This window comes from Sinocyclocheilus anshuiensis, unplaced genomic scaffold, assembly GCF_001515605.1.
Source record: "Sinocyclocheilus anshuiensis isolate Anshui unplaced genomic scaffold, SAMN03320099.WGS_v1.1 scaffold425, whole genome shotgun sequence".
In the NCBI taxonomy this organism is placed as follows: Eukaryota; Metazoa; Chordata; class Actinopteri; order Cypriniformes; family Cyprinidae; genus Sinocyclocheilus; species Sinocyclocheilus anshuiensis.
The window spans coordinates 650,427-673,501 of NW_015537947.1; the positions used below are offsets into that span (position 1 = coordinate 650,427).

The 23,075-nt window shown below is 35.7% G+C and overlaps 1 protein-coding gene across 1 annotated transcript in view; it reads left to right on the forward strand.

The window, feature by feature from the left end:
• The first annotated feature begins 1,716 nt into the window (after window positions 1–1,716).
• LOC107664273 (collagen alpha-1(XIX) chain-like) overlaps window positions 1,717–23,075 on the forward strand; it is a 117,204-nt gene continuing 95,845 nt past the window's right edge. Inside the window, exons 1-9 of the mRNA XM_016454799.1 lie at window positions 1,717–1,816; window positions 3,546–3,670; window positions 6,918–6,989; window positions 9,027–9,126; window positions 14,870–14,993; window positions 15,213–15,488; window positions 15,728–15,808; window positions 17,926–18,045; window positions 18,414–18,476. Coding sequence (XP_016310285.1) covers window positions 3,583–3,670; window positions 6,918–6,989; window positions 9,027–9,126; window positions 14,870–14,993; window positions 15,213–15,488; window positions 15,728–15,808; window positions 17,926–18,045; window positions 18,414–18,476 — 924 coding nt within the window. The 5' untranslated portion in view covers window positions 1,717–1,816; window positions 3,546–3,582. The remainder of the gene's footprint in view (window positions 1,817–3,545; window positions 3,671–6,917; window positions 6,990–9,026; window positions 9,127–14,869; window positions 14,994–15,212; window positions 15,489–15,727; window positions 15,809–17,925; window positions 18,046–18,413; window positions 18,477–23,075) is intronic.

The following is a 23,075-nucleotide window of genomic DNA, read 5'->3' on the forward strand; positions in this document are numbered from 1 at the left end:
CATCATCCTTACAAGGAGAACAGGCACAACAGACATTGATCTTTTATACTGATGCATCTGCTCAGGGAAGTTTGATTCTGGGTCAGCATGGGCAGCATGTTTTCTGCATGTTGTTCTAGTGCTGAACTTTCCATCAGCAGGCTTAAGGTGGTTGTTTCTCGGGGGGTATTCTTCAAAAGAACACAGGGACATTGTGATGCTATTGTCGCAAAAATGCAAGCCTGAAGTGAATCACAGCTGAGAAGTCTCATTGATTCCTTGTCTGAGAAACAGCTGTTCTGAAAGCAGCTGGGTTAGGGGTGCATGGTAATGTGGAGACATACTAATAAGGCCAATACAAACACAATCCTAAAAATGCATCTCATTATTCATCAGTGTTGAGAGCCTTGTGTAAACACAAAAGTGGTGGTCAGAAGAGTCAGATGGTCAGGTGAGATATCGCAATGTGCTGCAAATCCCTGCTTCAAATGAACAGTGCTTTCAAAAGTATTAGATTCATATGAAAGCGTCTAGAGGAATAAACATGTTGTAGACATATAGATAACTCTATAGAGACTCACATCTTGAGCAACACGTAGCACAAATACCTCAACAAATCTCCCATATATTGAAGATTTGTGGTATATATATTGGAGATTTGTAGTGTTAGTTGCATTTCAAAATCAATTTAGACTCAAATCCTATGCTTTATTTATTTATTTGTTGCAAGCATTGTGTATGCTCTCAAAAGATCATTTATTCAAATACATATCATTTTTATTTTACGTTTATTTAATAATAATTCTATAATATTTGTATTTAAAAAAATTGTGGCATGTATAGAGTGAAAAACATTTAAAAAACACATTCAAAAAGTGAACAGACAAGACATTGCATGCAAAAATAAAATAAAAATAGCCATAAAAATAGGGCACAATGTACTGTAATTTGGAAGAATTGTCTGTATTCATTTTTTACAGGTGTTTTATCTGTATTTTGAATTTTACACTGCACTGCACTGTGTTTTAGAGTTAACGGAAATGTGTGGATAATACCCCAGTAATAAGCAGTTATTTTACAGATTTATTATTTATACAGTGCAATATACAAAATAAAAACGATATGCACTTCAGAAATAAAAGACAAGACTCAAATATGACACAAAACCCCCTCAAAGTTTTTACATTTAGTTAAAATATTTGTCAGCTAAAACCCCAGCTAATTTTTCTGTTGGCTTAGGAATGTTTGTGTTTTGTGTATCAAAAATGGTTTCACTAGCTAAATATTTTTTAATTTAAGACTTTAATAGTATGTGCTATGAATCAACTTACCCATCCTGAGAAATATTTAATGAGGTAGTCAGCATAATATTTTAATATTTACATTATAATATTATATTCATATTATTAATAATATCATATTTACTAAAGTATATAGACACACACACATATATATATATATATATATATATATATAGACAAAATACATGTTCCTTCTTTTTATATGAAGTTTATCTTTATATGTATATTTTGTCCTCTAACTTGAAAGAAAAGTTAGTACCCCTGCTATTGGTCAAGTACCCTGTGTACTGTACTGTAGCGTGTTCCACAGGGAGCCCCTCAGAGTGTCCTGTCCGTCCTGATGTGTGCTGCTCTAATGAGTGGGAGGGAGGGTCAGGCAGTGCGACAAATAAGGACACGGTTCCTACACGAGCTTTCATTCTCACTTTTATTTGCAAGTGTGCTTTGGACCCACAGCTGCTTAAAATGCGCTAATTAGCCAAACAGGATTTGCTTTTGCTGTGTTTACGCTGGAATAATAAACTTTCTCAGCAAATGTAAGTAGCCGGTGTTCATCTGTCTTGGTTGCTGTGACTTTGTAGGTGTTTTTGCAGAGTATGTGTTGCGGTGTCATTTTTTAATGATCATGTTTGTTGTCATCTGAGTTGAACACGCCACTGTGTGTGGGTCCTGTGCTGTCGGCGTACGTGTACTTGAGAAAGAGAGAGAGAGAGATTGAATGTTTAGCATTGCTGATTTATCATCGGAGAAATTGCAGTAAACAGTAGCTCTTGACTATGTACATGACACATTTGGTAAGCAAATGTAGAAATTAAATATTTGCAGGTATGCTTTTTAAGCACACTAATGAGGCCATGTTGTGTTTTATTGTTGTTTATTGCTAGTCAAGTTTTAAGGAGCGCTTTTGGTTATATTATATTTAAAGGGATAGTTCACCTTAAGTTTATGGTCCCCATTGACTTTCATAGTGTTTTTTTCATACTATGGAAGTCAATGGGGACCAGCTACTGAAGGTGTTTTAGCACTGTTATTGATGGATTAATATGCTGATATCAAATATTGAACACTCAGGTTTTAGCTTCACATCGAATACATAGATAAAATTATATACCGCTTCTTTAATTTAGATAACTGTGTTTTTACGATATGATTAGTTGACAACGTGCAGATTAACTTTTCATAATCAAGTTTTTAAGTTTAAATGTGTATGAAGAAAGCGAAGTGTTGTCTTTGACCACTTTAAGTACACTTAATCTTGAGTAAAATGTCATGCTTAAAAAGTACAAATATTCCACATAATACTATTAGAATTAGCATGTGTGATTGGAGAATAGCATTATTTGCTTCCATCAGTTTGTACAACAAAATTTAATTTTTGCTTGATATGAGTTTTCAGATTTTCAACTTGCTTTTATTAATCAATAAAGCCTTTAACAGTGGGTTAAAAGTGCAATGAACTCATGACTGCTGGTTGAAATTGCTTTGATTTGACTTCAAAATAAATTTTTAAGTGGGTGGAAAGTGTTCAGTCACTACCTGACATTGTAATAACAACCATGCAATACTATATTCTATTTACAAAACCTGATTTTTTTATTTAGCCTTAATTAGAGATCTTAAAAACAAATTAATATATTACTTTTTGATGTTCATTTGAAAGTTCAAACTTTGAACTTGAGTTTGAAGTTCACAACAAACCAATTTACCACATGATTATATGCAGAGATGCACTAATGATTGTAGCCTACAAAACTGCATGTGTTTCAAAACTCCATAGCATTAGTGTTTAATTATTTAGCGCAATTTGTTTGCCCTGTTACTTAAGAGCTCAATAACAACAGTCAGCGGTGGGTAACGGATCATATTGGTTTACAGGAATCTGGCACTGGGTCCCCAGAAGCACCTCATGCTGGAAACTTACTCTGCCCTGGAGTTTATTCTGAGGAGTGAAATGTCACACTTGACATTTTGCTTTAAGATGTTTCACCACATAATTGAAGCGCTAGACGGATTTTACAAAACATGATATTTTCCTACATGTTCTATTAGATTGAGTAGACCGTCTTCATTTGATATTGAGTGTTCTTGAATATAGGACGGCGCTAAAGTTAGTTTAAATCAGTTGTTTATGAGTAAAACATATTAAAAAGTAACTGAATTGTGAAGTCAGTGCAATCAGTCATCATTCAGACAGTAGCAAGTGGTGTTGTGTTACCCAGAAGAGCATCAAAGAGTTGTAAAAGTGACGTTGTTTTCTATTTCTAGGTTTTCAAGGGGCCCTTTCTTATGAGCCAAAGACGACATGATTCACTGTCTCAGATGGACCGTTTTCCTGTGGATCGTAAATTCCATTCCTTTTACTTCAGGAATGACAGTGAATGAGAGAATAGGTATGTATGCTGTCACCAAAAGGTCCGCACCAAGATGTTTGCTTATTCTTGTCCGTTTACAAAAGGTTTGATTAGAAGTGATTACATCTGTTTGGTTTTTCGAGCCTTGTTTGTCTCCGCGCGAGAGGTCAATGGTGACTTCACTGCTCTGGTGCAGAGCGCCGCTGTCGTCACCTTTAATTAGCGCTCTGTTTTAGCTTTCTTGTTTGGAATCCTTGTATGCAAATGAATTGTTTGTGACGAAAGACGTCGCGCCCTCCTTTAAGAAGCAGGGACTCTTGCACAGCTATTTGAAATTCCTGCTCGCGAGGACATGGCGTCAAGCCCTTGACCTGGGTGGCATTGGCCAGAAGGCACCAGGACACATCTGCTCTGGTGTTATGTGTCCGATAGAATTGCTTTATTGGCCCCATTCAGATTAACCTGAGGCGATTAAGGAATATTATTGCACAGTCTAAATGCCCACGAATGAGAGTCCTCTGAACAAGAGGACAGGCAAGCAATATTTTTGCCAGCTGAGTGAATTGCTATCTCCTGTGATCCACTGTGCGAGCGTGACATCCAGGAAGAGATTTAGAGAGGATTTGCAGCATGTGTCCCATCTCCTTAAGAGTCGGCAGTTTGCCAGCAGATTGTGCTGATTTTTGGAATTTCCTGTTAATGCTGTGCGGGTGTTCGGCTGTGAATGTAGATATGTTTGTGTGTTTTTGCATTTGTGTCTGTGTGAGCATCCTTTTTTTTTAGTGGGGGGATAATTGTTGTTGATGAAGCAGAATTCATCCTTCAGAAATATCGGGCTGCAAATGTCATGGCAGGGGAGACTGGGGCTTGTTGTTTCACTGGGATCTCAGTAACTAGTAGGCTTTTTATGAAATAAAACCATTATTTGTTTTCATCCAGTGTTATAACAATTTCTGTCATTTTTGCTTGATATTATAAGTTTAAAGTTGTTTCTATTAATTGAGGTGGATTTTTACTGAAATTTTGAATTGTGTTGTCACGGCAAACAAATAAGTGTTTTAAATATCAGATTGGGGCAAGTTGTCACATTTGCCTTAAAATTAATTTTTATACAGTTTATTAATTTACTACATCTGTCAACCAAAACAATGATTTGATGTTTCTGGATGTTAAATTTGATCATTTTGCTTTTTCATAATTGTATTGCTGATTTAGTTTTTGCTGAAAAGACTATAATAAAGTGCAACAGTTGGGTTTTGGAAGTAAAAATCCTATAAATTTTCTCTATAGGGGATTTGATTTTTAACTACAACTTATAAACTGTTAAAGACCGAACTAGTGAGTTACAAGGTTGTTAATTAATGGTATAGGCTTTCGCTGAAGCCATCAGCCTGTATTGTTTTAACTTATTTTTTGTTAATTTATAACGGCATAATTTCTGGTGAAAAAATACAAAAATGCTCCACCACTCAGAGAATTGAAACTAGCATGCCAAAAGCTATGCAAATTATGTAATACTTTCTACGCTCTGAAACTACTTAAATATTTGTATATAAATATGCATGTTTTGCAATAAATGTCAAATATATTGTTTCTATATACATAATCTTTAAATCTATAGTTTTATCTATCGTTTGTATTCTGACTGTTGTTCACAATGCTTCAGGTGATTGTATTTCTTTCCCTCATTAAAACCAGGGTGCGAACTACAGGGTAGCTAGGGGGAGCTCGGCTCCCCTTAATAAGACATGGGCTCCCCTGAAAACGTGATTTGTGAAATTTTGGGGGGTCTCAAAAAATATTGACAATGTGTTATTTTGACGTGCAATTTCAGTTTTGTGTAATGTGATCATCATGGATTATTATGTGTAAAATTGCAAAAAATATCATTCATTCATGCATGACGCCGGTGATTTAAACCTAATTCACTTCAATAAAGATAACTATACATGCTATTCTTGTCATGAGCATCAAGGTGTGGGGGCGCTGCGGTGCAAATTCCACTCATGTTTAGTACATGTTAACCCAAAATATTGCCCCAAAATATAAACGTTGGACTCTGTTGTCGATTCTGTGTTAAGGTAAGGCATGTTATTCGCAATTATATGTTGTGGCTGGGTTGTTATAGGTCTGCGTGACTCTCGATGTCTTAGGCCTAACTGAACGGAGGAATTATGGTATTCTTCTGTAGCCTGACGACGAGTAACTTTAACCGTTGTTCATGTGAACTCAAAGACAGCCTGATGCTTTGTTTATAGACCATTTGTGGGTGGCTGTTTGTTGTTTCACCTATCAATTTGTATAAAAGGGTAAATCCTGTACAGTGATTTATCCTATATAGTGCTTGCATAAAGCAAGTAGTGCATACACTTGTAGCTGTTATGTATCTTTGTAAGTCATTGTAAGCCCATTGTAAACAAGCGCATGAACCCCCCCATAAAAAAACAAGTCGGCTCCCCCAAAGTCCACGGTATAGTTCGAACACTGATTAAAACCATACACAAACTTATACCTGTTGTCTTTTTGCTTCAAATTAAAATGTTTAATGTTCTGATTCACCTTGTAGCTGGATGGTTTGGTTCATCACTTTCTTAGAATATTTCCGGAACAAATGTGCTGAAAAAATTGGATGGGCGCAGTTGTACTCTATGCGCTTGAAGTTATGTGTCACAGTTTCCAGGTCCAAATGCTTCATCAGATCCCAAAAGCAAACAAAAAACTCTTCTATACAGTACACTCACAGTGTGCTATAGTACTACTGAAAAATCATGATTCTAACCTTTATCCCCATACCAACATTTTAGTTAGACAAACATTTATTCATGCTTTATGTATATAAAATATTGGTGTCCAGGATGCTGTGAACCTGGCGACTGTAGCGTACACCACATTTAAAAAAAAAAAAAAAGCTTAGCTTAAAGGCGTGCTAAAATGAATAGTCTCAAAGTATTACTCTCATTTGAAAGTGGAGTGGAAGCTTGGACCTGGAAACAGTATTTGATGCATCAAGGGGATAGGCTGTTTAATGGCAGATTCCCTTTGTGACAAAAAGTTTAGTGAACTTTTCTTGGGCAATAACTGTTGAAATGGCTTTTTTGTAGTAAAGACTTTAAGGTACGTGACTATATGAAAATTGATTTTCAAAAACAAACCTACCCTTATTCAGTGGAGTAAAAAGTGTGACACAAGCTGTGGTCTTCTCTATACTGAATAAGCTAAAACATTACCCATTTTTAAAAATCAATTCAGTTGCTTCATTAACACATAATATTCCTTTCCTCTGCAGATCATACATGTCCACCCATGAAGCTGGAAGAGAAGTGGCATACCAATGTGAACATTCACAGAGAATTCACAGGTACAAACAAAGAATACTGTATATACAAATAGAAATCAAGCCCAGCTTGTCCTCACGCAGTGCTGTTAAACATCAAACTGGCTGTTTAAAACATCCCTAATGTTGCACATGGCTGAAGCTGACAGAGCAATTTATACAGCTAATTTTGCATTTCCTGAAGGAAATGCCAGTTCTTGCAAGCCAGCTAAAGAATACTGTCAAAGTTGTAGGTAAGTTGGGTTTTTAAAGGGGTCATATGATGCTGCTAAAAATAACATTATTTTGTGTATTTGGTGTAATGAAATGTTTATGCGGTTTAAGGTTCAAAAAACACATTATTTTCCACATACTGTACATTATTGTTTCTCCTCTATGCCCCGCCTTTCTGAAACGCGTCAATTTTTACAAAGCTCATCGGTCTGAAAAAGCGAGGTGTGCTCTGATTGGCCAGCTATCCAGTGCGTTGTGATTGGCCGAATTCCTCAAGCGTGTGACGGAAATGTTACGTCCCTTACCATATTGTGATGCCTGTAGCAACCACATGTGACGACCCCGGGCTGGACTCCGCTTCGTCCACGGTGAAAGCCGATCCGGTGATCCACAGCGCAAAGTTGAAGTATTTCCTCAGCGACCAGCACGGATCAGCTCCAGGCATGACGAAGCGGATATCGTCCTCTTTTGGAAGGCCAAACAAAGTAGTTTCGCTTTCACAACGAAGCACACAGCGCCTTCACGACATGGCAGCGGCGGCAACAACAATACTACAGCGAGAATAAAAGTTACACCTTCTTTCTTTGCGTGAACATTTGGGCGGTGTTATGCAAATCTTCCCACATAGTGATGTAGATATGTGGGGGCGTGTTAGAACGAGCCGTTTTAGGTAGGTGTGGCTGACTCTTAACTTTTATAAAGAATATCTCTTTGGATTTGAGACTTTAGTCTTTGCAACTTTACAGATGAAAGGTGTAAAGATGGATATACCCTATCAAAAGTTTGGGGTTAAGATGCTTTTAAATGTTTTTTGAATATCTCTTATGCTCACCAAGGCTGCATTTATTTGATCAAAAATATAGTAATAACCGTAAAATTGTGAAATATTATTACAGTTTAAAATAACTGTTTTGTATTGTCAAATATTTTAAAATGTAATTTATTCCTGTGATTGCAAAGCTGAATTTTCAGCAGCCCATACCTTAGTCTTTAGTGTCACATGATCCTTTAGAAATCATTCTATGCTCATTTGCTCAAGAAACATTTCTTGTTTTTATCAGTGATGAAAACAGTAGTGCTGCTTGAGATTTTTGTGGAAACCGTGATACAATTTCTCAGGATTATTTGATGAATAGGATGTTCAAAAGAACGGCAGTTATTTGAAATAGAATCATTTAAATATAACTTTTTTTCAATTGTCACTTTTGATCAATTTAATGCATCCTTACTGAGTAAATATTAATAAAAAATAAATAAATCCCAAGCTTTTGCACTGTAGTGTTAATAGTTAAATAGATAGCAAGAAAGAAAATACCAATCACTATTTAATATACAAATGAATGCAAGGTAATGCAAGGAAAATCACAATTTGATATGCAAATACCACAATGCCATCATCAATGTAGGTTAGATTTGAATGTTAATTGCTGTCAGTGCTAATTCAGTCAGACACTAGGAGATTGTCAAACTTTAGTTTGAAAGTATGTATGAAGTGTATTAAAAAAATCACCTACAAAACAGTTTGAATGGAGGCTGTACTAATTGCAGACGTTTAGAACAAGCCCCAAACCAACATTTTTGAGAAATAACAATAGTGTTGCCTTGCTAATACTAATCATTCCACATAAAAGACCCCACATGTGTGTTCAACAGGACAACATTTACTGAAAATCTCTTTAGCCTAGAGCTAATGTTGTTCCTTTAGCAGAACATGGAGGTAACAGCGCTAAAGTCATGTTTTCAATTCCCAAAATGTTTACACAATGCACTGTAAGTTGCTTTGGATAAAAGTGTCTGGCGAATGCATAAATGTAATGTATGTTTGTCTTTTTCTTCTCTTGTTTACAGGGTTTGATTTAGCTGAGAAGTTTCTTCTCAGAAAAGGCACGGTGACGGACAACGGGCTGTTGTTGAGACTGGGGAGTAAACCATTGTTTAAACCAACAGAGTAAGTTCTGCAAATGTTGATGTGGTTTTGATATTGTGCCATTTATTTTCCACTCACACATCATTCAGAGGATTGTTTTGTCTGAAAACAATGTTAACTAAGCTGAAAGTTATTGCAGCAAATGTGGTATCCATAAGGATGTTTATGTAGTTTGGACGTGATCAACGATGTGCAGAATCTTCTAGCATCTGGAGAGTAGAAAGTAGGACAGTTCCTTGCAGAATCACTGCTGTGATGAGCATGTTATGATGGTAGTTTGAATTAATGCCCACATCCACATGTTGCGTGTTTTGGTTAGCCTTTCTGACAGCTTCCCATATAAATCTCTGTACGGGACAGAGTGCAGGTTGCCTCGCTGAACAACTGCATTCTCGGAGCGGTTCTCATGAGTTTATACCACTCAAGATTTAAAAAATAGGCCAGGCCGTTATTGGGTTTCTGCGACACAAACCAATATTTTCCCATGGTGTAAGCTTGCGTTCACTTCAACTAACATCCAGTAGAAAACTCAGGAGATGTCTTGTATGCTTTTAATGGTGTGTTGACATGGAAAGACCCAGATATCACGAGCTTGCTGAGATAATTCCCCTCGCATTGGCTAATAAGAATAAACTGTGAGGTGAGCCGTGAGACATGTTAAATAATTTGGACAAAATTAATTTGCAGACCGTGGGCAGTGGGCTCGACCAAGGAGAAAGAGAGGTGACTGTAATGGAGTACCGCCTAGAAGAGAAATCAAGCAGTAATGGGGAATCATGTCCTGTATATTAATTGCCTTAAAATGACTTTAATAACTTATAGCTCAAGGGTGACACCGAGTTCAAAGAAGGCTTCTGTGTTAGTTAGAATTTTCAGGTATGTTTAATCTACTTCTAACAGCCTTGGACATGTACAGTTATGTAGGCCGTGTTCCGTGAAGGTCAGCTGTCCAAACCACATGAACCCACAGCATATTCATGAGTCCAAAGAGCTCAAATTGATGCTCAAAAGAACTCTTTTGTATTTTGCTGAAAAGCTGGTGGGATTGTGGCGAGTTCCAGACTAAGTCAAGGGTGGGAAGACTAGAGTTGAAATTCCCCACTTCCGACCTCAAAGCGTTCCAGTCGGTCATACGTCACAGTGAAATGTAAACAAAATAGGGTGGCGCCATGACTTATGATAATTATGCCACAAACATAAAAGCGTGGTGTTTGTACTAAAAACATCTGACAAAAAGTAAAAAAAAAAAAAAAGTTATCATTACATTCATGTAACTCAAACATTAGAGCATGGTGCTAGCAACGCCTAGGTCTTGGGTTTGATTCTCAGGAAATGTATGAAATGATAGTTTAATACAATGCAAGTCTTCAGATAAAAGCATCTGCTAAATGCAAAAAATGCAAATTACATTAAACATAATGCCTTCTCAGAAGAAATAGGACGTGTTTACGCTTTTTGCTTCATTGTGATGCTGTGAACATTACTAATTTCATATTTTTTGACTATAATGATTTTTTCCTGAATGATTTAATAATATAGTTTTTTTTCATTCCAGTGGTTATTTTCGAGTTCAGAGTTATCATTTGTTTTTTATAGCAAGACCAAATGGACAGTGGCACCAAAAATTATTTGAACACAATGTATCAAACCTAATGACATTCATTTAAGAAATACAGCACAGGCACATTTCACAAGCAGAATGTAAATGTTGTAAACACTTGTAATATTCAGATAAATTTGCTAAAGCTAAATAATGACCTAAATTACAGTCTATTGAACATTGATGGTTTTGGGGCAGTAAGATTTTTTTTTTCATGTTTTTGATGAACCTTGTTCACCAAGGATGCATTTATTTGATGAAAAATACAGTGATACATATATTTAAATATATTAAAATAATAATTAAAAAAATATTTTCGATTGTAAAGTGTAATATACATGTATACTTGTGGTGCCACAGCTGAATTTTCAGCAGCCATTACTCAAGTCTTCAGTGTCATATCATTCGGGAATGATTCTACTATGCTAATTTGGTTCTCAAGGAACATTTCTTATTATAATCAATGTTGAAAAGAAAACTGTTATGCTGCTTAATTTTTTTTTTTTGATGCATTTTTCGGGATTCTTTAAATGGGAAGTTCAAAAGTGGAGCATTTATTTGGAATGGAAATCTTTTGTAACATTAAACTGTAAATCTCTTTACTGTCACTTTTGATCGATTAAATGCATCCTTGTTGAATAAAAGTATTAATTGATTTGAACAGTCTTTTTTTTTTTTTTTACCCTTTCCTGTGATTAAAATCACTGTACCACACAGCATCTCATTGCTTATTGCTTTAAGTTGCGAAGCTTTTGGACACTTTCAGTATGTTCCTAGTTAATGTGATGGGCTACATCTGTGGAAACTTGAGGAGAACTACTACATAAATCCAGTTAAAATGTCCCTGAGTCCAGTTAGTTAAATGCAATCACCAGAAGAGGCTCTGAGAAAAGGTCTGGCGTAATTTGTTTTTGCAAATGTCGCTTGGTTTGATAATTTGTTATCGAAAGCAGTAAGATTAATCCATTTTTAAGTGTCCAAGATTTCGGGGCCACTATATACACTGTACATTGCGCACTAAGTCATTTGTTCTTTTGTGTTTCATCATAGTCTTTAGTTTAGTCTAACTGATTATTCTCTGTGGTTTTAAGCACACCTGCTGGTTTGGCCGTAAAGATTCTGCTTCCACGCGTTTCACCAGTGAAAAATAACACCTAGTCATCTGCACAGGGAAAGGGAGGATATATTTAGCGTTTTTTTTATACAACTGTAAACACACTGTTTGCTCCCTTGGAACCTGAAGGAGCCATGGGTCAGATGATTTGCGATCTGTTGCTCTATCCGACGCTTGGTGGTCAGCGGCCTACTGTGGGGCCTTCTATCTGCTGCTCAGACCTGCCCTCAGGGGCCAATTGTGAGTCTCCTTGGCTGGAGGTGGAGTGCACTTCTGAGGGATCAGAATGTCTAGTTGTCTACATGGACCCCCATACAGACACACACTCACACACACCCCACCAGACCTCAATTAAGCTGAACTCTGACAGGTGATGGCATTAGTCAGCTGGATGTGTCGGGGGGTGGAGAAGGGGGTCAAAAAGCCCCCACACTGTAAAATCTAATTAGTTGGGCTTACTTAAAAAAAGCATGCAAACCGATTGCCTTGAAAAAACGAAGTAAAGTGAAATAGGAATAGTATGTTGTACTGACAAATGCTTAGTTAGTATAGCTTACTTACACGAGAGTTCTAGTAACTAAAAAAGAACTGTAGGGGGTACTTGATCCTTTCATTTAGGTTTACTCATGACTTAGTATAGCTACTCACTGACTCCCAGAGTGCATTGCGGTATGAATAAATTATACAGTTGCTTTGTTTTACAGTTGTTGATTTTATTTGACAATTTTATTTGCTGTCTTGTGTCAGTAGTAGCACAAAAAAAAGAGCAAATAAAATGGTTATTGTTACAAGTAATGAAAATGAACTTGAATTGTTACCATTGTTGTGATTCGCGTGCTGAATGTTTAAGTCTGTGTTTGACTTCTGCATATTATCACACACTATTTAAGGATTATATAAACCCAAATAAAAGCATCTTATGGTATTTATGAAAAATGAAATTTGATAAAATTCTTTAATAAACACACAATAAATGCACCAATGCTTTAATTAGAAGATAGATCACTTTCTAAACGCAACCTATTTATTACTTTTCTTCCTTTGAAATCAAATAACTCAGACTTAATAATGCATTAATGCATTAACAGGAAGGAAATTATAGTAACATAAACCAAGTTCAAAGTGCCCAACCAAAGGGAACGCTAATCACTATAATGGTGAATTAAAAAAAAAAACATTCCGAAACACTGCACTCACTTATGCGGTCTCACTTGACACAAGTCCATCCCACCGGCTGGTCATATCAAATCTAATTTAAGGCTGAATTCATGAAATATATTACTCAGCAATTCCAAAAAAGTCTTTGTTCTCTCATTTTGAACCTGTTATTGCCTCTTTCCTTATCAAGTTAAATGTCAGATTGAATTTCTATAAAATCGTCAAGCCGTTCCAAGAAGACTGACTTTCTTGTGTGGAATGCACATGAGATGCTTTAAGAATAATCTTTCATTGTATGAACATGCCATATCTTTTAAAGCCATATGATATTTTTGGAGAAACAGACTGAAGTTTATGGCATTATTCACTGAACATGCTCACATCTACTGACGTTTTTGTTCCACTGTATCTTGAGTGTGAGTAAGTGATGACTTGAACGATATTTAGAGTAGATTACAACCAAATACGTTTGAAAATTGTGTGGTCAATAGTCCGGCCATCGTCTTGTAATACATCTGTACTAGTTTCCCCATAAGCCTCTTTCCTGTGTCTTCCTCTTATCCAAAAGCAGTTGATCTTGACAGTATGTACAGTCAGAGTATATATCATTTTTAATAATGTGCATTTTCCCCACTGTGCCTGTGAAGGCAGGAGACATGCTCTGCAGACGTGCCTAGAGAGAATAATAGAGAATGATCTATTTGAGAAGAAACTCATTTTCAGCATGTCTCTTGCAAGTCTGTCTTTTTCTCTTTCTCTTTTTTTTTCTCTGTCTTTCTCTTTGTCTTTGTCTTTGTCTTTCTCTCTCTCTCTCTCTCTCTCTCTCTCTCTCTCTCTCTCTCTCGTTTTCTTCTGTCCTTTTAAAGTATTCATACATGAGATTTTCCCATTGTCAGTTTTGCTGATCGTGTTTGATGAAATGCCAGTAAATTACCAAATATAGTGTAAAAGAAATAATTCTTTCTGTAACCCTTACAGTGTTGTCAAAAATGTAATATTACTCTTTCAACAATTTTTATGACCCTATAGAAGCTTTAGCATTATTTCTTGTACCATGAGTTCGCTTCAAGTCACTGCTGCAGTATTTTGTTCAGACGATTGACAGAATCATCTCTGTTTATGAAAGGACACATTTACAGTGTTTTCTGATAAATCTTACAGGCAAGACTAAAGAGGAAAAATACAGAGCAGAACATTGATGCCAATGCACTTGGCTTATTGAAGTGTTAAATTAAAATAGCACTTTACTGCTAAATTAAAGCATTATTTAAACATGCTTTTCTAGAACATTCTTGTTCTCTCATATGCAGTGTTAGGAAGTCTGATTTGTTTATTGAGTCATTTAGTTTGGACCGTTCATGTGCCAATTAAAAACAATTCACTTATTCATTTATTGTCATTCATTTACTGGTCTCTTTCTATATACACTCGTTTTGGGGTCAGTTAGATTTTTTAAAATTAATACTTCAATAAATTGAAAAAGGATACTTTAAATTAAAGTGACCTTTTATTTATCAAGGAATCCTAATAAAATGCATTATAGTTTCCACAAAAAATATTAAGCAGCACAGCAGTTTTCAACATTCTCAAAAAGAATGTTTATTGAGCAGCAAATGAGCATATTAGAATGTTTCTGAAGGATCATGTGACACTGAAGACTGGAGTAATGATGCTGAAAATTCAGCTTTGCTTTACAGGAATAAATATAAAATATATTTAAAAAGAAAACCGTAATTTGAAATTGTAATACTTCACAGTTTCAATGTTTTCCCTGTGACTTATTCAAATAAATGCAGCCTTAATTGGTAAACGGTCGTGTATTTGTTTTTGTTCTACTTTTTATTTTGATCAATTTTAATTGTAGATGTTGATGTTGTCTATCTTTTGTAAAGATCTGTGTTCCCAAATGGACTTTCTCATGAGTACTCCATTATTGCCACGTTACGGCTCAGAAAAACCACAAAGAAAGATCGCTGGTTTATTCTGCAGATCTTTGATAAAGGTGGAGATACACAGGTATGTGAAAAAATCCAAGATTTTATTTAGATCTGTAAAAAAGACATTGATCAATCAGAGTATGTTCAAAACCAATAACTCCTGCAAGATGGGCAAAATGATCATTATATAAATGCTACTCTCTTGCACACAGTGATCGCTTCAGACTTCAGTCAGCTTATCTCATTAACAGTCTTAATGAGCCTCTAATGTTCATCCCTTCTTCTCTCCTTCATTTAGGTGTCACTAATAGTGGATGGAGCTAAAAAAACAGTAGAGTTTTTGGCTCAGGGTTTTCTGAAAAACAGCCTCCTCTACGTGTTCAAGAACCGAGATCTGCACGCCCTCTTCGATCGACAGTTTCACAAGCTTGGTGTGTCTGTCGAGAGCAATGCGGTCTCTATCTACCTGGACTGCAAATTAATTGAGCGTCAGGTGACCGCTGAAAGGTCTGGCATGAACGTGAGTGGACGCACATTCATCACCACTCGAGTGGAGGATGGACGTCCAGTGGATGTGAGTTGTGGATGGAGGTTCTCATCACTTGCTAAACCGGAGTATGAATGCAAAGCTTAGTACTTTTATTACAGTTAGTGATTGTTAAAGCCCTGTCAAACTATGGTGGAAACCACTTATATTTTGAGGGAACTTCACTAACTTTGTCTGAACCTGATGCAAGTGAAAACTGAATGGTGTACTAATTCATTTATCAGGTACGTGTGTTCATGTCCATAAATGTCAATTTACCTTCACAGATTGAACTTCAGGAGATTCTGATCTTCTGTGATGCTAGAATAGCCGACCTGGACAGATGCTGCGATTCTCCTGGAGTTATGGTAAGATGTTCGGGTTTATGGTGTGGCAGTGTTAATGATACAGACTCGATGATCCTTCCTAATCAGCCTATAATTTTGCACTAAAATTAGGGGCTTGACATAATTATCAAATCAAATCTGAACAGGCCAGTCACATTTCAACACTGCTATTGAATAACGTAACATGTGAGGTATAGTTAGTTTTCAAAGACTCCGTTCCAAAGTCAAGTGAGCTGCCTTGCTGTCATAAGGGCTCATGAGTGACCGATCTGGAGCGCTCTATATAGGCAGCAACCATGTGTGTGTCATACAAATAGTACTCCTCCTGACACAACTGATCAATTACAAACTCAACCCACAATTGATTTTGATAGAATTTGTTGTTAACATATTGCTCAGCTGATGATGTGATATACTAATAAGCATAAAAATACATTGTGCACAGAAATTGAATTAAATAGTCAATTTTTAATGAGTCAAGTTTCCAAAAGAACAGAAAAACACTATAAAAGTAGTCTATTTGCATTATATTCCATATTTTCTGAAGCCGTAGGATAGTTTAGTTTGAGAAACAGACTTAAGTTTTAAGTTTAATCAACTTTCTCTTGTTTAATCTACTATTTTCAGTTGTTTTTCACTGATCTCATTGCAGTGCATTATGGGATTTCCTTCTCTGCAAAGGATACATGCAGTTCTGCCTTTGAATTCGGCCTTTTATTCTACCTTTTGAAACAATCTTAAAATGCCATCCATGTAGGCAAAGATGTAGATTTTGGAATAGAGCCATATCATGTATTGTTCTTGGATGGATCGTTTCCACTGTGGACAAAGCCCTTGAGGGCATCCTTTTAGCTCGAGTTGTTCCGGTCAATAATTTCTGATTAATTAAAGGCTACATTCTGTCTTAAACGATTGGATTAGAGAAAATCCACATTCCTGCTCAATGCTGTAATTGGTACATGGTCTCTACAGTTGTGTGCTAATCCCCTCTCTTAGCGTTTGGGATAATGTTTTCTTAGTGTTTTCCACATGGAAGTGGAACGGTCCAAGTGGCCATTGGGGCTGGTCATGTAATTAGGCAACACAGATGATTTCCTAGGGCACCAACTCTTGAGGGGCTGCAGTTTACTGAGCTAATTTTACAGGGGTATGAGTAGGGATGGAAAAATTGAGATTACAGTTTTGTTTCCTCTTAACAATTCAGGTTCCTTCCATGGCTCAATTAAAAATTCTTGTGTGACTTAAGAAATTTAAAAAAAGAAAGAAAGAAAGAAGAAAGAAACCCAGTTACATTGCCAAATGATAAGATAAAGTTAATTTCATTTAATTATATATTATTAGTTTATTGAAACTACTTTATTTAAACAATACCCTTCAAAAGTTTGGGGTCAGTAATTGTTTTTTTTATTATTAAAGAAAGGACACATTAAATTGATCAAAAGCGATGCTTGTATTTGGTAAAAACATGTATGAAGGTTTCCAATAAAATATTAAGCAGCACAACTTTTTTCGACATCGATGTTAGTAAGAAATGATTCTTGATCAACAAATCAGCATATTAGAATGATTTGTGAAGGATCATGTGACACTGAAGTAATGGCTGCTGAAAATTCATCTTTGCCATCACAGGAATTAATTACATTTTGAAAAGTATTAAAACAAAAACTTATTTTAAATTGTGATATTTCACAATAATTCTGTTTTTACTGTAATAAATGCAGCCTTGCAGAACCCAAACTTTTGAACGGTAGTGTATTTGTGCAATTCTTGACAGACCTTTTAATTAAATTTCTTGCCGTTTTGATTCACTAAAAGTAACAAAAAAAAATAAGACTGAAGAAAGAGTGCAAATGCTGCTCCCAAAGTCATCAAAATTGAGCTCTAATGCTGTTATTTTTTTTGCCCACATCTTTGATCATATTAATGACTTTACAGAACCAACTGATATATTTTATGTATCTCAGTTTGCCAGAGTTATGCATTTCACAAGAAGATTTGTATGCGTATACCATGCATTCATAATGTAGAAAATCCCCATAAATCCCATCTTCAAGGAATTCCAAGTGGATAATTGATTATCTTGGTCTATATTTTAATAATTTAACAGTAGTCCATGTTTTTATTTTTAATCTGACCAGTGTGAACCTGTAGTGACCCACAACCCCACAGCGGCCCCACTGGTCACAGGATACCTCCACAGAATGCTGTCCATGCCAGCCCAGCTGCCCACCGACCGATGCCACTGTCCTGCTCTGAAGGTAAAGTTAAACCATGAAAGCATTTTTTAAATGAGTGAGTTAGCACTCCACAATGGATCTTGAGGTAATGCCGCATGCAAAATGAATGGCCAATTAAAGCACATTTATGGCAGTCTGTATACCTGGATGACAGCCAGAGGCAGAAATAAAAGCTTATTAGAAGCAATTTAGCACAAATAAGGGGGTGTTTGGGCACAGACATGCACTTCATCAGTGGGTGATGTTCAGCTAATCTCTTCTGAAGTACAAAGAGCCAGAGTTCAGGCTAGGACTCCTCTTTGAATTTTGATCACAGCATTTTAGACCCGATACAGAGAGCTGATTTAGCATATTAACATTGCATATTGTGACTTATGTGTATTTGAAAGGGGGATCAAGGGCTTCCGGGTTTGGCAGGACATTCTGGACAAAAGGGAGATAAAGGAGACATGGTAAGGAATGGGTTTCATCAACAACATATTGATTTTTTTTCTTTAATAACACAAAATTGCCCAGTTCTTTGTTCAGTGACATTTAATAGATTTTTCTTTTAAAAGAGATGACAGTGTGCATGTGCATTACAACTTACGATCTCTGGTATTCAGTACAGCTTTCTAAAATTGCTTTATGGCAGTTTTCTTCTCATGATTTTTTAATAACATTAAATATTTGCCTATATATAATTTGTAGTAGGCTTTAGTTTATTGTTTTTTTGTTATTATTATTTTGTTACTAATATTATTATCCTGATTTTTGGCTTCTCTGTGAAGTGTGCCATGTTCCCTTCCTTGTGTCACATAGAGATTCAAGCCACTGCAAGAATGATTGGAATCCATACAAATGAACAGCTGATGATATGTTTGTAGAGGACAAATGGTCTTTAAGGTCATTAGCCTAATTAGTTTGTTGTGTTTTGGAATAGAGACATTTCTCGACAAGAACCTCTTGCTTAGTTTGGGGTGGAAACCTTAGAATACCTTTTGAGAACAAGCAGCCAATAAATCAAACTCCTATAGGACTAACTTCTGAGGAATTTCTGCTTTTCTATCTACATAATTAATGCGGCTGCTGCCAAAATTGTGGCATTGTTTTTTTTCCAAATCCAGTAGGAAATGAGACTGTGGTTTTATTGATTTTTTTTTTTTCAAATTATCCTGCACAACCATTGCATTACTGTAGCCTGCGTTGCAACTGGAATAGTAGACTATGCATATGAAATTGATCAGACAAATGTCTGTTCTTCAATTTATTGCTCTTTGAGCAACAGAGCTTCTTGCAGTAGGTGTTAACTGATGAATTTGTGGTGTTGCATTTTGTGCCGCCTGCTGCTTCAGATGTCACACTGATTCCTGTGGAAACGACTGTTCAATGTCAAACTAAATGTGTCTTGCATTAATTTGTTGACCTCAAATATGATGCAGTATTTTCTCTATCTAATAGAAAACAGAACTAGTAATTACTTTTGGAACAAGAACATGACATTTTTATTATTAGCACATATTGAATTTATGATGCATTTCCAAGACATTGTATCAGTGTTATGAATGTAACATTTTAATAGAGGTTTGTTGAAGGTGAAAGTGAATTTTATTGTTTTGTAGGAGCCTCTGAGTTTGATAAAAAATAATTTTTTGGGCTAGTGGAATCTCTACAGTTGACAGGCTGGATAATTGGCTAATTCAGCATTTCATGACACGCTAGGCTGTTGTTTTCTTTCTCTGTGGCTCACTATAGATGTTCATGCTCAGGTTCTCAAGTTGTCAGGGTTGGAATGCTACACAGCTCCAGTGGAATAAGTGGACAATCCCATGGGATATTCTAGGATCGGGTTTAACGCTTGTCGGAGACTCAAATCTCCATTTGCAGTAGTTTAAATTCAATAGGTCATCACAGGGAATTTTGTCTTCCATTGTACTATTTTAGAATGAAACATTCTTATATATCTGTCTTCTGACTTTTGTCTGGTCACGGTAGGGCGGTTGTTAATCAGCGCTTAGTGTCAGAACTGACTGGACACACTTAATTTGTAGACTATGTAAGAGATAGTATTAGGCAAAGGGACATTTTCATTCTAGGAAGCATTTTATTGAACAAAGAAACTATAAAGACTGCAGTGAACAAGTCATTTTGGTCCATCTTGTAAAAGCTTATTATGTCAACTTTTTGGAGTATTTTAATTATGTGAGAGACTTTTGGACACTTATTTTGATGGCATTTTCTCATCTAAAATCAAATATTCTTGCATATTTGTCTATGGACACAGTGAGCCGCTTAGTCTGGACAAACTTAATTGGCCTCAGAGCTCACAGATATGGACTAAAAGACATTCAAACTTTGATTTTTAATTACATGGGGTCTTTTTGAGTTTTATTTTGTTAGCATTTATCACCTAGAATCAATTGTTCTTACATGTTTGTCTTCTAGCTGTTGTCTTACAGCGCATTAATCAATGTTCACTGTCAAAGCAGTCTGGACACTTAATTTGTTGTCCATATTGGTATTCAATTTGGTTGTAAGACTTTTCTGAATGTTTACTGTGATTAAACACCAATGAAAGTGATGATTCCATGAAAGTTTGTTGATATAATTAGTCTAATATTTACTAGTTGTGCACTCATAGGCCTTAAACTCATTTATAAGATTAAGTGGGCGTTTAGTTTTGTAACACATTGTAATGAATTTCTGTCCAAGCTCATTTAACAACTTATTTTTCACTTTAAGACCCCATAAAACTGTTTGACAAATGCATTTCTTTCCTGTGACATTTTCTGTTTATATCTTTTGTTTAGTGAACCATTTGCTATTTGCTAATGCTAGCCAGTTTCAGATGATGTAATGGGGAGCGACAGTCTCATTCTAAAAATCATTTTATTTGACAGAACATTCACTGTAAAAAAAATTCTGTAGTTTTTACAAAATAATTTTGGCAGCTGTGGTTGCCAGAATAATTTTGTAAAAAATACAGAAAGTACAGTTAAAATTACACTTATTTTTTACAGTGTTTGTTTAGGCCCCTGTAAAGTCAATATGATTTTATTTTAGATTTTTGCATATCCATGTTTTTGTCATATTTCAGTAGTATGCTGGAATATTGTTGGCCTCAGAGCTAATAAACATGAACTAAAAGTCACAAAACTAAAATTTTTATTACATGGCTTCTTTATGTAAATGAAAGTTGTGGTTACATAAGCCTATTGTGTGCATTTGCCACATTTACATTAAACTCGTAATACAAAAGCTCGTGAGAATCTAAGCCCCATGTTTCTGACATTACGTTTAAGCTAGTTTAGGCTCATCTCCAGCACTGAGAGAAGAATCTGACCCACATTTCTGCAATGTGGGAATTCATGGATGTTGGAAACAGAAAACGCATTACAGATAAACGTAGCACATTCATTTTAAGGCTGGTGATATTTTCGGAGTCTCCTGCTGGTTCTGTTCTGTTATTGCTTTCTCAAAGAGAAACATCTGAATATCATAGACAAGCAAGCTGGGTATCAAACGGACATTTCAAGCTTTACGTTGGCATTGTAATTTGTCAACACCCCGTTCTTGGTGATGTTTTTTTTTTTTTTCCGACAAAGAAAAGAAATGCAAAGTTATGAAGGATGGGAGAGTCATGCATATGTATTAAAGCACAGGCTTGATTTACTGCAGCACAGTGAATGGAAAAGGGGGAAAATTAAATCTTCTATTTATAGACTGCATGCAAAACTTATTTGCTTACTAAAGTGTCTATTTTTGAATTGCCTGATAGTATTTCTTACTATATTGAATTGCTTGGCTTGTACTGCTTCTTGTATACTGTTCATTTGTGTGTGTGTGTGTGTGTGTGTGTATATATATATATATATATATATATATATATATATATATACAGTGTGTAAACTAAAATATATATAACTAATTGTGTTTAAACTATGTATTCTAACCTAATTATCTTAATTGAAATGTGGTAATACTACTAACCAACAGCCATTCAAGTGCAATTACAAAACGTGCTGATGCTAGCCAGGTGATTTGATAGATAAATTAGTGATGTGAATTATATCTGTTTGAAACAGAAAGAGAGTCATAGTCTCTGACTGTGAACATGTTGACCTTTTAACCCCAAAAGATAAAGTGAGTATAAAACGCTTCCAATTTGCAAGGTAGGGTGCGACCATTACAGTGTTCTGAGCTATTAAGCTCACAGAATGTCACCCAAAGGTTAATTGCAGTGACTTACACAAGAACCCTTTTTGTGGATCACTTCGAACGTGTCTCTTGAAAGAGTTTGTACCCAGCGATGAAAATTGCCAGTCTCAATCGTGTTTCATGGATTGAGGGAAGAGGGATTAATCGCATGAGGTGTTCTGTTCAGAGTGAACCAACATTTCTAGATCCTTAATACTAGCCCATGCACAACACGTCCAAAATGCAATTACCTGGGCTGATTTTGTTGTTATGGAGATGTACTTTCTAGACCACACTGCCTCCCTAAGAGCTTGCTTTCTCTCCTTGTAATTCAATATTAATCTAGAAACCAAAATGACATGAGTGATTTTTGGCCAGCGAGCCTGAATTTAGGGACCACCAGCATGCCTGAATTATTTATGAACTGGAGTAGTTATTTTAATGGCCTCACAATTCATTAAGTATTTCTATTATTCTTTGTAAACTGATTAAAATCTAGGGAGTTTCAAGGTTGTTTTTAGTTGAAAGTGACCGCGTGAGTCTGGCTTGATTGATAGACCCCATAGTTTAATAAGAAAATAGGAAGTTGTTTTTTTATATTATTTAAATTGATTACATTTCTTTATTATTTTATATGATTTCTTCCCTGCCCCACCTCAGTTCAACTCTCAGTGAAATACTTCCACTGTAAAATACTGTATGTTTAACACATTACAAAGTAAAAAGAATACTCTAGATTATCTTTGTTTTAATTTTTTTTTTAATTATTCAATTATACAATTTTATGTTTAAGAAAATAAGCGTTGTGAGTATTATAGTGAATATATTTGTATTTTAAGTGTGTATATTAGTTTGATGATCTTATTAGATTATTT